Source organism: Oryza brachyantha, chromosome 10, assembly GCF_000231095.2.
Source record: "Oryza brachyantha chromosome 10, ObraRS2, whole genome shotgun sequence".
In the NCBI taxonomy this organism is placed as follows: Eukaryota; Viridiplantae; Streptophyta; class Magnoliopsida; order Poales; family Poaceae; genus Oryza; species Oryza brachyantha.
Window position 1 is genome coordinate 2,040,336 of NC_023172.2, and position 13,010 is coordinate 2,053,345.

General features: G+C 43.6%; 1 protein-coding gene and 1 long non-coding RNA gene across 2 annotated transcripts; one reads left to right on the forward strand and one right to left on the reverse strand.

The window, feature by feature from the left end:
* The first annotated feature begins 211 nt into the window (after positions 1–211).
* Positions 212–1,320, forward strand: LOC107305160. Its single transcript, XR_001551264.2, has 3 exons — positions 212–432; positions 585–738; positions 1,254–1,320. It is a non-coding gene; the product is annotated as an uncharacterized LOC107305160 (long non-coding RNA).
* Positions 1,321–5,290: 3,970 nt separating this feature from the next.
* Positions 5,291–7,845, reverse strand: LOC102711466 (glucan endo-1,3-beta-glucosidase 11-like). The gene is made up of 2 exons (XM_040528505.1): positions 6,533–7,845; positions 5,291–5,780 (listed from the first exon to the last, which is right to left on the reverse strand). Exons 1-2 carry the CDS (start codon positions 7,712–7,714, stop codon positions 5,706–5,708), a joined length of 1,257 nt encoding a protein of 418 aa, XP_040384439.1. The 5' UTR covers positions 7,715–7,845; the 3' UTR covers positions 5,291–5,705.
* Positions 7,846–13,010: the final 5,165 nt, after the last annotated feature.

Sequence of the window (13,010 nt, forward strand, 5' to 3'; positions counted from 1 at the left end):
ATTGCAAGAACGATTCCTCATTTTTTTTACACACCTCTCTCACTGGTAGACATCCATGACTTAGGCCCAAATGTCACTGACCTTGGGTGCCCCCTTAGCCCCAAAACACACCCTTAGGCGTGCTCCCCACCTCAGGGCTTAAGGTGGCAGACAAAATCCTTCTTCTTTCACCCCTTTCATTTTTCATGCTTGTTCTTTCTTTTCCTACTCAAGCTGAGCTCTCATCTCACTTCTCCTTCCCAAATCCCATCTAATAACCCAAAATCAATCCCTGCATGTTACACCACAACGATCCCCATCACCCAAGCATTCCATCCATCTCAATATTTTGCACATGCATGAAGAGTTCAGAGAGATCGAGAAGGAATAAGGGAGTGGTGGTTTCAGCCTGCATGCCTGCAACAACAACATAAGTTTGTTTTCCTCTATTTGGTGAGCTTCTTTGCCATCCATGGTGCCTCTTTTGAAGTATCTTCATGTTGAACATCTATAGCAATGTTTTATAGGTTGTTCACTCTGTTGCTGTAGCTAGAAGGTGGTTGCAACTCACCTGAGTTTATCTCTTTTAATTTGAATTGAAGCAGCCATAAGCAACATCTCTTGCCGTCAGCCCGAGGCCTCAGCCTCGCACAACCCTACATCCGAGTTGCTGCCAAGTGAGCCCAGCCAGATGGAAGTTGGAGAAAAGGGGAGTGAAAATAGAAATCGATTTCTGAAATAGCTATTGAGCTAAAAGAGGTATAAACTTTAAAAATCCATAACTAATTCATATGAACATGAACCAAATTTCTATAGATTCATAAAATAGAGCTCTTTAATGTTGTGAAATAATAAGTGCTAACTTCTATATGTAATACCTCTATAAATGGAAATAGCTCTATGTACACTATTAAAAACCCTCATGATGTTTAAACTTGGAAGATTCATAACTAAAGCATACCAACACCTTTGGCTGTGAAATAATTTTTCTTAGGACCAGTGAGTAGTTTACTTTCATCTAAAAATAATCTCTTTGGTAAAATTTTTGTTGGGTTTGCAAGTTGGTACTAATTTAATTACTAAAACTACCCTTTTAAGCTTATAGGATTTATCATTTTTGTAGCTCCTAAACCATAAATGATATTGTGATGATTCTTTCATCTAAAATCAAGTTAGGATCTGTAGAACTCATTGTATCTTTGTTTTGAATTATTGACCATTTTACATGTGCATGTTTATTTGGCTCTTATTCGCATGTTATTTTTTTTTGATAGATTCAGAGATCCCGGAGTGTGGTGGGCTATATCCAGAGGTTGAAAGTGACCAAGTGTAGCATCAAGGCAAGAACCTAAGCACATAGAACCTATGCTTTCTCTATAAATGTTTTGGTTGCAAATCTATACTTATATATATATATATGCATGTGTTGTGTAGATGTTAAAAACGTCTGTTTTAGGTGAATAGGTAGATCCTATTTATGCATTTATTCTCTATTATATTGCTAACCTTATACCTTGTCACCACTGTATAGGAGTGTTAGGGTTATTTTATTCATCAATGTTTAGCCATTCTTAGTGCTAATAGAACTATATGGATGGACAAAGCTATTAACCGTGGTATGTGGATAACTTATGTTAATGGGCATAAAACTTGAGCACGTACAATAAATAATGGTGATGAAATATGTTGGACTTGGACGGGTGATAGGGCAATGATAGGAGGTTGGTTTCCCCTGATGCAAGTAGTCCCGTCTAAGTCGTTAAGGACCGAACATTCTGACATCTATTCAAGCACCCTATATAATTACCACATGCCGTGTATGGGAACCGACTTATCCTAGTACTGGTTCTAATGTGATTATATATACCACGTTGGAGAGTCGTGATGGCAAGTGGTCCTTTGGAGGGCCCCGGGTGCCTATGTTGGCTTGGGGTGCCTCCCGCGTGGCGTGCCTGCCTTGGTCACACCACTCACACACGTGACTAAGTCGTCGGAACCCCAGCATGGTATAGGTGGTTGGGGTTGGGCTAAGAATGGGCATGTGATGAGCTTGAATCACTTAGTGGACTGCACCTACGTGGTTGGTAGCACTTGATCATTGTCCATTACGTGTAGGTCCAGTTGTACACATCTGATCATACTATAAATCTATTTGAATAGCCGTGTCCACGGTTACGAGTGACGCTTGATGTGTATCTCAGTTATGTTAGCATCCAACTTGGGTTAATATGGATGGGCTTATGTTTGATGGTGACGTTGGCATGTTTGTGCCATGTTAGTATGGATTTTTGTGGTCCATGGTTGCTGTTGTGAGCGTTGTTTGAGCTCATTTGTATGTTCATTTCAGATTATTATGTTTGCTGTCCAAAAATTAAAATAATGCTAGTTCCACTTGTCTTTAGTTATTTTACTTATTATTTGCTCAATAAAATTGGCTTTATGCAAATCATGAACCTAGATGGCTTAGGTGAAGGTAAAAGTTTGCATACTTCTCTCTCCCCTATGTATATATATTTTTGGGTAAGTCTTGCGAGTATAATCTTGTACTTAACCCGATGCCTGCAATTTCAGGAGAGGATTCCGGCATTGAGCTTTGTTTTTTGTGTGATCATTTCTCTACCGAGGGTGGCAAGGGCAGTGAGTGACCCTTCTCTTACAGCTTGGCTCTTGCTAGTCAGTTTGCCCTAATGGAGTTACGACGCCATTGGTTTTGCTTTATGCTTTGTATCTTATTTGAAACTTCGGCTGCTATCTTGTGTGTTGTAGTCAGGGACCTTAGACCCTATTTTGTATCTTGTACCTTGTTGTACTTTACGACTATTTATGCACTTGTAATAATGTTCTAATTGCTTGTGATGAAAGTGTAAGGCTAGTCGCATTCCTGGGGACTAGCTAAGCATGAGTAACGAGTTTTGATTACTTGAGATAATTAGGGATAGCGCTTTGGTTCGAGTCATGGGGTATGCCTTGTTTTCTGGTCATCGTGTTTGTGTGGTTGATGCATATGACAGAGTGGACTGACAAGATATCTTATGGTTATCTCTTGCACTCACTACTCGGTATTCCAGTTATTATAGCAGAAGGTGTCAACCGTGATCATGGACACATCGAGGATGAGTGGCTATTTATGTGTGCATGGATCCTACTTCTCCAATAGTATGTGGTTGTCTCGTTAGACACTAGATGATATAATACTCGGGTCCACATATCTCACCGGTCAAACCGGCACCTTGCCTATGGTTGGACCGTCGAGATCATGTAAAAATGTCGATCGATAAAACTCTAAGATGTAGATTGAAACTCTCAACTTTTATTGATCAAAACCTTTCAATCTAAAATTAAAATCGAGTCTAAACCCTAATTTTCTCTTACAAAAGGTGCACCCAGGGCATACTCCTCGGTGTCTATTTATAACCTCAACGGGGTTGTGCAAAACCCATGTATCTAGCACAGATTAAGACGCCCAACCTCAGAAACATTTACTTATCCATAACCAAAATATCTTTATCTCTAATGCAACCAATCTTCTAATATCCAGACTCCTTTCCGAATTCAACTTCATATCCCATACGCACATAGTATCTCTATCGTATGTCGTATGGAATCATGACCAACCGCGCACATTGATCTTTCGCCTAAGTATCCCGCATGATATCTCACTTTATCTTCAAGTTGACTCCTGATCCATCGCTTTATATCCCATACCCACATAGTATCTCCATCGTATGCCATATGGAATCCGTGCATTGATCTTTAGCCTAAGTATCCTGCATGACATCTCACTTTATCTTCATGTTGACTCCCGATCCATCACCGGTAATACTCTCCTAAGGCATCAAGTCACCTACACATAAATCAAACAAAAAAGAAACCATATCTCGAGTCCTAGTTCACCCAACTTAACTCATATTTGCATAACATCAGCACACATATGTATAGAAACCATCGAGAAGTCAAATCCACGAAGAACAAATCCGAAACCGAAAGGATCATTCAAAACCAAAACAGTCGGTCAGGGCTAGTGGTCTGGATGGTCTGACCGCAAGTGTCTCAGCAATCTGGCCGCCCATATACATGCAGTCTGACTGTCCAGACAACTTATCGCTAAGCCACTTCTTCATCACGAACCGCCAATTGTTAATCATCAAAACTTATAGATCAACTCCTTGATCTTACATTTTAAAAGTTATTGATAGTTAAAGTTTTAAAAGTTTAACCATGTATTTCTTCGAAACAATAATTCTTATTAAGGTGGAGTGAGTAAACAACCTTGAGTTCATGTCGGCAAAATTTACTATAGTAGCTTCTTTTTTCCGACAAATAACAACGGCCATCCAACAACCGATCCAAACAAATCAACCCCTGCACTGCTTGTTCTGATCTGATGCTGTCTGCCCACGACCTGATTAACTCTTTTCTTACCGGTATTCATCAGAGAACAATTTAAATACACCACAGGAGCTGTTACTGCCAAAATCTGGCTTATTGCCAGGATCCAACCAATTTCTTTTCTTCAGCTTCCCAAGGATTGCAATCTTGCAGATGCAGGGGCAGAACATTGCAATCTTGCAGATGCAAAGAAGAAGGCCTATACATATCTGCAGATTTGTGGCAGTGCATTGCAGGAAGTAGTAGTACAGTTCTACATGTACACCCACTCTGCTGTACATGAGTCCCACATGGAGTTAAAAAAGAAGGTGGTGGCCACAGACAGCACACGTGAGAGGACATCTCATCCCAAGAGGAAAAAAGATTCATTCATTCAGTACTGCCTTTGCAAAACAGGTGCTCCTTTGTCAGTAATTTACACATTGATTAAATTAGCCTATGGTTCTTGCACCAAGTTGACCGTTTGTTTGGATCAAAAGGGCCCTAAACAAGAGGGTTTCCCAACTATTTTAATCAAACACAGGCGCTGCAAAGATAAAAAGCTAGTAGTACAAAGTGAGGCTCACTGCTCACCCGTCCCATAATAAACCCAGATAGTACTCGATATGATATATTCTAGTACTATGAATGAATTTAGATATATTTATATCTAAATTCGCTGTAGTACTAGAATGTATCATAGCTAATGTTGGATTCATTTTTTTTTTGGGACGGAAAGAGTAGCCCAGATGTTGCAGAAATGTATGTTAGATTCATTTTTTTTTTTTGACGGAGAGAGTAGCTCAGATGTTGCAGAAATGTGTTACTTTTGGTTGTAACTGATAAGATGAAAAGGAACAGTATCTGATCCCTCCAGTTCAGTGCAGGTGTAGCCTACTTCTAAGCTTTGCAGGGAGTCGCCCAAACTTCAAACGAAAAAGCATCACTGATTCTTTGGTTCCTTTTCCACATAGATAGTTTCTGTCTTTTTTATGCAGCCAAGTACTGAGTTTGTATCGTACCTGAGCCATTGCCAGTTAATTAATAGTGTTAATCCCAACAAAGAACAATTTAATATATCAAAAATTCAAGAGAGGGAGAGCTTCAAAACAGAGAGAAAAAAATGTCTAGTTTAATGGCAGTGACCAACCCATTAGATTACCCCCAATTACAAGGCCACATCAATTACAGCAACACGGCAAGGACAGATTAAACTAAAGCATGACATTCACTACCATCAATGCCTTTGTCCACTGCAGCAACAGCAAGAAGCAATGCACCCAATGTGCCTCCTCTGACTCCATTAGAAACCAGAGGCTTCCTTCCTTCCATCCTTCCATCCATCCATCTGCTCAGAATCACAATGCCATCATCATCATCAGGACAGCCACACATGCTGCTACTGCTGCTTGTGTCCACCATGTCCACCAACCCTAGCAAGTAGCAAAGCACAAGAACAAGCACAGACAAAAGAGAAACACCTCAGCAAAATGACCAAAAGGTAGCAAAGCTCCATTGAGGAAACAACAATAGACAGATCACTGGAGATTCTTCTTCCCTTGCATGATTGCAGCTTATGCATAGATGGTAAGTTGGTAACAGACTAACAGTAACAGGGGAATTGAGTCCAGGGAAGACAATCATGCCTGATTGCCTGTTTACCTCCGGGTGACAATCATATTACTCTATTAGGAGAATTGTTTCTATATTTTTCTTATATAATTACTTGTTATCGAGTGTCCAACCTGCTAGTGAGTGTTTCTAGCTACTTCATTAACTGATTGGTTTATGCTTATGCTAGCAAGAGTAGAGAGAATCATGTTGATGGTGATGCAACATGTTGATTTATGCCGAATGTACTAATTTGATTAGACACTGTTGATTTGAATGCTTTTAATTGCATAAATATTTGTCGATTGTGACATCAAGTTGCTGTTGCTGGATCAGACAATGGTCTAACCTGCATCATTCCCCTTTATGCCTTGACATTCCCTAGTGCTTGCGAAAGCACCAAGCATGATGCATACAACACTATTCAGATCATCTTAAACATTTTCTACATCATTGGATTATACTGAACAAACTAGTCGCTATCATTCTAATCCAATAATTAACCTTGCTAGCTCATCCATTTTAAAGTTTTTTATGATGAATAATTAGCAGAGTAGAGCAGAGCAGAGCTTACCACGGGTGACTTTGCTGATGCAGAGATGCTGTAGTAGCCGCCGTCCACCGAGCCGCCGCCGGTAATGGTGCCGCTGCCGCTGCCGCCGCCACCCATGCCGCCGGCGCCGGAGTTGGTGTTGTCCTTTGGCAGGCGGTAGGAGAGCTCGTAGACCGGCGTGCCGTCGGGCTTGAAGAGGCCGTAGTTGCGCTCCGACGTCGGGCCGGGCTTCATGTTCTCGTTGAAGAGCGCGAACATGTAGACGCGCAGCGCCACCGTCGGCCGGAGCGGCGTGCCCTTCCCGTCGGCGACGAGGCGCATCACGTTGCCGTTGTACCTGGCGGCGTTCTGCGGCGTCGCGCCGGTCTCGTTGCCGTCGCCGGCGGACGGCCACCCGGTCTCGGACACCCGCACCTCGACGGCCCGCGCCGCCGCAGTGTTGGCCGCCGCGATGGCGTGGTACACGGCGTCCACCTGCGCGACGAGCAGGTTTGGGTAGTGCAGGCCGGAGGAGGGGTCGGCGACGCCGGCGTAGGCCGGGTCCAGCAGCGCGTAGTCGAGCTCGACGCCGGTGGGGTCCTCGGCGTAGGCGAAGTAGGGGTAGGCGTTGACGAGGAAGGGCGAGCCGGTGCGGGCGTGGAAGTCGAGGATCGGGCAGAGCAGCGGGAGGAGGTCCTTCCTGAAGTACGCCGACGAGGGCGGGTAGGAGGTGGCGAGCACGCCGAGGTTGTGCGCGGTGGTGACGGCGACCTGCCTGTCCAGGCCGAGCTGCGCGAGCGCGTCGTGGAGGCACTGCATGGCCGGGAGCAGCGAGCGCGACAGCGAGGAGCTGTTGGCGCCGGTGAGCACCTCGTTGCCGACGGTGAGCACCGCGATCTTGGTCGCCGGGAGCGCCGGCTGGACGACGGAGCGGACCCACGACATGGCGCCGGCGGGGGTGGAGACGGCGGCGAGGCACTCGTCGGGGACGCCGACCACGAGCTCCACCCCGGTGTTGGCGAACGCGCGGAGGGTGGCCGGGTCGGCGTCGTAGAGCCTGACGCGGCCAACTCCGAGCGACGAGAGCATCTGCGGCACGGCGGTCGGTGGCGGCAGGTTGTTGCCCACCCGGCCGTAGTTGATGCCCAGCAGCGCCGACGACGTCGCCTCGGCAGCCGCCGCGAGGAGCAGCACGGCCGCCACTACCACGAGGAAGGGCCGCATTGCGGTGGCGGAGCGAGGAGGTAGCTGGAGCTCGGCGACGGCGAGGCTGGAGTGGAGGGGAGTGTGGGAGTGAGCTGGAGGGGGGATTTGGCATGGAGCGTTGGTGAGGGTAGGTGGATGCTGCACTTCACCGATCCATCGTTACCAAGTTGTTGCGCAACTGTACCGTTGGTGGAGAGTGAGAAATTGATGAGGATTTTGAGGAAAATTAAATTAATCTGGTTGATTGAACAAAATGGGTTCCTGACCATTAGGAGCCAATGCGAGAGATGACTGGTTTTTTTTTCTTTGGGGAGTTCTGTATTATTAGAGCATCTCATTTGGCATAGAAAAATTTAGTAATTTTATTTTATACAAAAAGTTATCCTTCAAAAGACTATATATTTAACTTGTTATGCCATTTAAATAGCTAAATATGACTCCCATTTTCCCAATGACCAAATCCAGCGATACATCATTTCACTAGCAAGTTGCTATCCATGTGTCGTGGGTAGAACCCACTAGTTATCTTTCCCCTTGCTAAATTTGGAGAGTGGGGATTGATAGTTTGTTAAAGTGCACATTAGATTTAGATTTGTCAAACCTAACATGAATAGCTAAATTTAGATTTGAAGAGTCAAAATTTAGCCATTTTGTTATAGATGCTCTTAAAATGCATGTTTTAATCCTTTTTCTGTTGGGTTTTGTTTTGATGAGGGGTGGTTTTCACCCTCATCTTTCGCTTTTGCTTATTCTTCCGAGTCAAAATTTAAATTTTTAACTATAAATTTAAGTTGAATTTGGAGATTTTTCATCGTAATTTATTTTTGAGTCTTGGATTTTAGATTACTATTAACATGCCTATAAAAGTCTTATTATAATTTTTTTCGTAAATACGTCGTTTGACCTTTTCCCTACAAAAGCCATATGATCACCCCTCCCTTTTTTCCTTTAGCATCAAAAGTGGCTTCGGTGTTTGTATGGAGAATACAGCAATAACCTGTGTGTCTATTTAGGGGTATGTTTGGTTGCAAGGATGGTCCCATCCTAGGTAGTGTTTGGTTTATGGACCAGGTGGGTTGGGATGGACCCAGCAGAAAATATTCCCTCAATATGTTGGGTGGAATGGTTCCATCAAAATGGCCGGACGGGGTGGGACGAGGCAACCCGCGATGGGCTGGGACTGTGTCGGGGGTGGGGGGAGCTCGTCGTGCCGTGCCGGCGGGAGGGGAGCTCGCCGCGGCCGCTGGGGGAGGGAGCTCGCCGCGCCGCGCAGGGGTGAGCGGGGAGCTCACCGCGGCCACCCGAGGGGAGCTCGCCGTGCCGCGCCGAGGAGGGAGGGGGAGCTCGTCGCGCTGCGCAGGGAGGGAGGGAGGGCAGAGCTTGCCATGGCCATCGGTGAAGGGGGGAGCTCGCCACGCCGCGCTAGGGAGGGAGGGGGGAGCTCACCGCGGCCATCGGGGAGGGGGGAGCTCGCCGCGCCGCGCTGGGAAGGGAAGGGGGAGCTCGCCGCGGCCGTCGGGGGAGTGGGGGACTCGCCGCGCAGCGCCGGGGGTAGCTCGCCGCGGCCGCTAGGGAGAGCTCGCCGCCGCGGCCGAGGACGGGGGGAGCTCGCTGCCTCTTCCTGCTGCTGTAATTTTTTTGTCTGTCTTGTGGCCTGTGGCTAATATGCTTCATATAAATACATGTGTGCTTCTTATTGCACATAACCAAACAATATCAATATGCACTACATATATTTTTCTCTGAATTGGGATTTTTCTGTTATTTGTTTGCAGGTTAGGAGGTTGAATCATATATGGTCATTCCACCTCTATCCCTTAAACCAAACAAGAGATGGGTTCAGTCTATCCCATCTTATCCCTCCAACCAAACAAAAAATAGGGTCAAACCCATCCCACCAATTAAACAGAAAAACAGACCAACTCATTCTAGAAACCAGAGATAGAACCAACCCATCCCACCTAGTACACGAACCAAACACACCCTAAAAATTTAGGCCATGTTTGGTTACTTGGCTTGCACTTACCCTCATCATGGTACAACATGCTATCTGTTTGGTTGCTTGCTAAGTTAACTTATCTTTCTCGTTTTTCGCGCGCACGCTTACCGAACTGCTAAACACAGTGTATTTTTTGTAAAATTTTCTATAGGAAAGTTGTTTTAAAAATCATATTAATCTATTATATATTATTATTTTTTAATAATTAATAATTAATTAATCATATACTAATCTATTACTCTGTTTTCCACGCCATGTAAGTTAAACTTACCACCTCCGTTGCCGAACACGGCCGGGCATGACTGAGTGGACAAGCATGAATCGAGTTTCCCAACTCGACTAGGCTAAGCTCATGTACGCAGGGGATGTGTGGTTGTAGGATGCTAAGAGGGGTCGTGCATTAGCTCACCTTCGTCTCTCATTTGCTCACTTGTGACCACTCCATCTATTATAAAAACTCAGATCCGCCATATCTTGATAGTGTGTAATAGGGCCTCTTGATTAGTGAAATATGTTGTTGTCACACTGTGAGTTTTACCCTAGACTAAAAATAATTAAATAATGTACTAAAATTAATTTGTTAGTTAAAGTTCAGGAGAAACCCAGCGTAAACTAATTTAATTAATTGGAAGCTTTTCGGAATATTCTAAAATATCCCGAAAACATTTTAAATTATTAACATGATTTATATTTAAATTTCATAGAATAAAATTTACTTAAATAAATTAAATAAAAATTGGTAAAATAGGAGCCATTGCGAGAGATGACTTGTTTTTTTGGCAGAGTTACGATAGACTACTCATCTCCCTTGTCATACTAAAATTTATCAATTTTATACAAAAGTTATCCTCCAAGAAACTACATATTTAACCTGTCATGTCATTTGAATAGTTAAACATGGCTTCTCGGTGAATAAATCTAGTACTCATCCTCCCACTAGCAAGTTGCTATCTGTGGGTCCCACATGGGTGGGATCCACTAGTCATCCTCGCCCTTGCCAAATTTGGAGGGTGAAGATTAATAGTCTATTGGAGAGCACATTAGATTTAAAGTTGTCAAACCTCAAAATTTAGCCATTCTCTTATAGATGTTCTTACACTGGCATGTTTTAATCTTTTTTCTGTTGGATTTTGTTTTGATGGGAGGTGGTTTTCACCCTCATTTTTTTGCTTCTACTTATACTTATAAGTGAAATTTTAAAATTTCAACTTTAAATTTAAGTTGAATTTGGAGTTTTTTCATCGTAGTTTATTTTTGAGCCTTGGATTTTAGATTACTATGAATATGCAATAAAAGTCTTATTCATAATTTATTTTTTGTCCGCAAATATGTCTTTTGACATTTTTCCCTACAAAAGCCATATGATCACCCCCTCTATTTTTTTCTTTAGCATTAGAAGTGGCTTCAGCGTTTGTATGAAGAATATAGCAATAGCTTGTGTGTCTAGTTAGAAGTTTAGGCCATGGTTGGTTAATTGGTTTGCACTTAGCCTCATCTTGGTACAACATGCTATCTGTTTGGTTGCTTGCATATCGACCTAGGCAAGACTGAAAAGACAAGCATGAATCGAGTTTCCCAACTCGACTAGGCTAAGCTCATGCAGGCGGGGCATGTGTGGTTGTAGGATGCTAAGAGGGGTCGTGCATTAGCTACCTTCATCTCCTATTTACTCACTTGTGACCACCCCATCTGTCATAAAAACTCACACCCGCCATATCTTCACAGTGTGTAATAGTGCCTCTTGATCAGTGAAGCATGTTGCCCTCACCTTCCATGGCTGCAGCGAGTGGCCATGACCTCACAGCCACCAAATCTGGCTCCAGCGAGCTCATGGCCACCAGATCATATAGCCACAAGGTCTTGTTGGCAGGGAGGAAGAACTTATATGGAGTATGAAAAATCTGGATGCTATCATCTTTCTCCTTTGCTTACCACCATCGTCTATCACATCTTCTCCATGGCCCTTGCCTCCTATCTCTGCCTACTAGGCCATCATATCTAGCGACCACAAGCTCATGGAAGTCAAATCTGACTATGATGTGTGGCAAGTGGCACGGCAGAGGAAAGATGAGGTGAGAGATCATGTAGGATAGGATGGTGATGACTGTTGTAGTGGTAGAGAGGGGCGGTGGAAGGCCAAGTGTGGGGGATAGGTAGCAACTAGTGTGGCGGAGAAGAGGAAAGATGAGCTGAGAGATCATGCATCATATGATGGCAGTGACTGGTATAGTGCTAGAGAGGGGCGGTGGGAGGCTAAGTATGGGGATAGGTGGCAACCAGTCTGGCAGGGAAGAGCAGCAACAACCATCTTGGTGTTGGAGAGGTGCGATGACCCCTACCAACTTGAAAAAAATGATTGACGCATACCAACTTGAATAAAGTCGATTGATATAAAAGCATTGTAGTAAGTCAATCGGCTATTAACTGGCGGCTACCATTAGACGATAGCAAGCATAAATTTACTAACACGATCTACCTAATCTAGTTTATTAAGGATAATCTTGGTAGGTTAGACCGAACCGATGCAGCATCAGATCACACTTAATAAGAGATTGATTGACTAGCTAGCAAGCCTAAGCAGACCATCAATCCGATATGATGATGACTAATAACTTATCGGTTGAAACTCCGATAAAACAATGAGCAAGGTAAACCAACGTGATAGCAACGACCATCTAGGTGTTGGAGAGGCAGTATGGGATTGAAGATATCAAACATCATATATGAAGTCAATGTAAACAACTTAAAGTGGTCGACCAGATCAATCCAAGATACAAGAGTAATTTAGAATTGAACCGATGTAATTACTAGCAATAGTATGGGTTTTGATCGAAATGTTGGACCTAAGAAATTCTTGATCTAACTGGTACGATTACTAAATAATTAACTAGAATAATCAAAGATGCAAAAGTAACTTAAACTAAAACTAATATGATAACTAGCAGTCGTACAATCAGATGATAATATCAGACCGAATTGAGAAAGTCCTGATCTAGCTGATATATTGTTCAGGCCGATGGAACATAGGACTTCCCATTCATCGGAGATCAAAGTGATGCAGCCCTGCGTTAGATCCCAAGTTATGAAGATGATAAAAACCTTAGAAAGGAGGGTGACGATGTGCCTTGATTTGTAAGATAGTTTACAAGGACCCCGAATGTACATATTTATACCCATCGGAGAACATTAATCTGTATCGGATATGACACATGTTTCCTAAAGACAAAAAAACATAAAAGTGTAGATTGGACACTAGACCTAGTCTATATTAGGTATGACACATTTCCTATACAAAAGGAAACATAGTCATAGTTG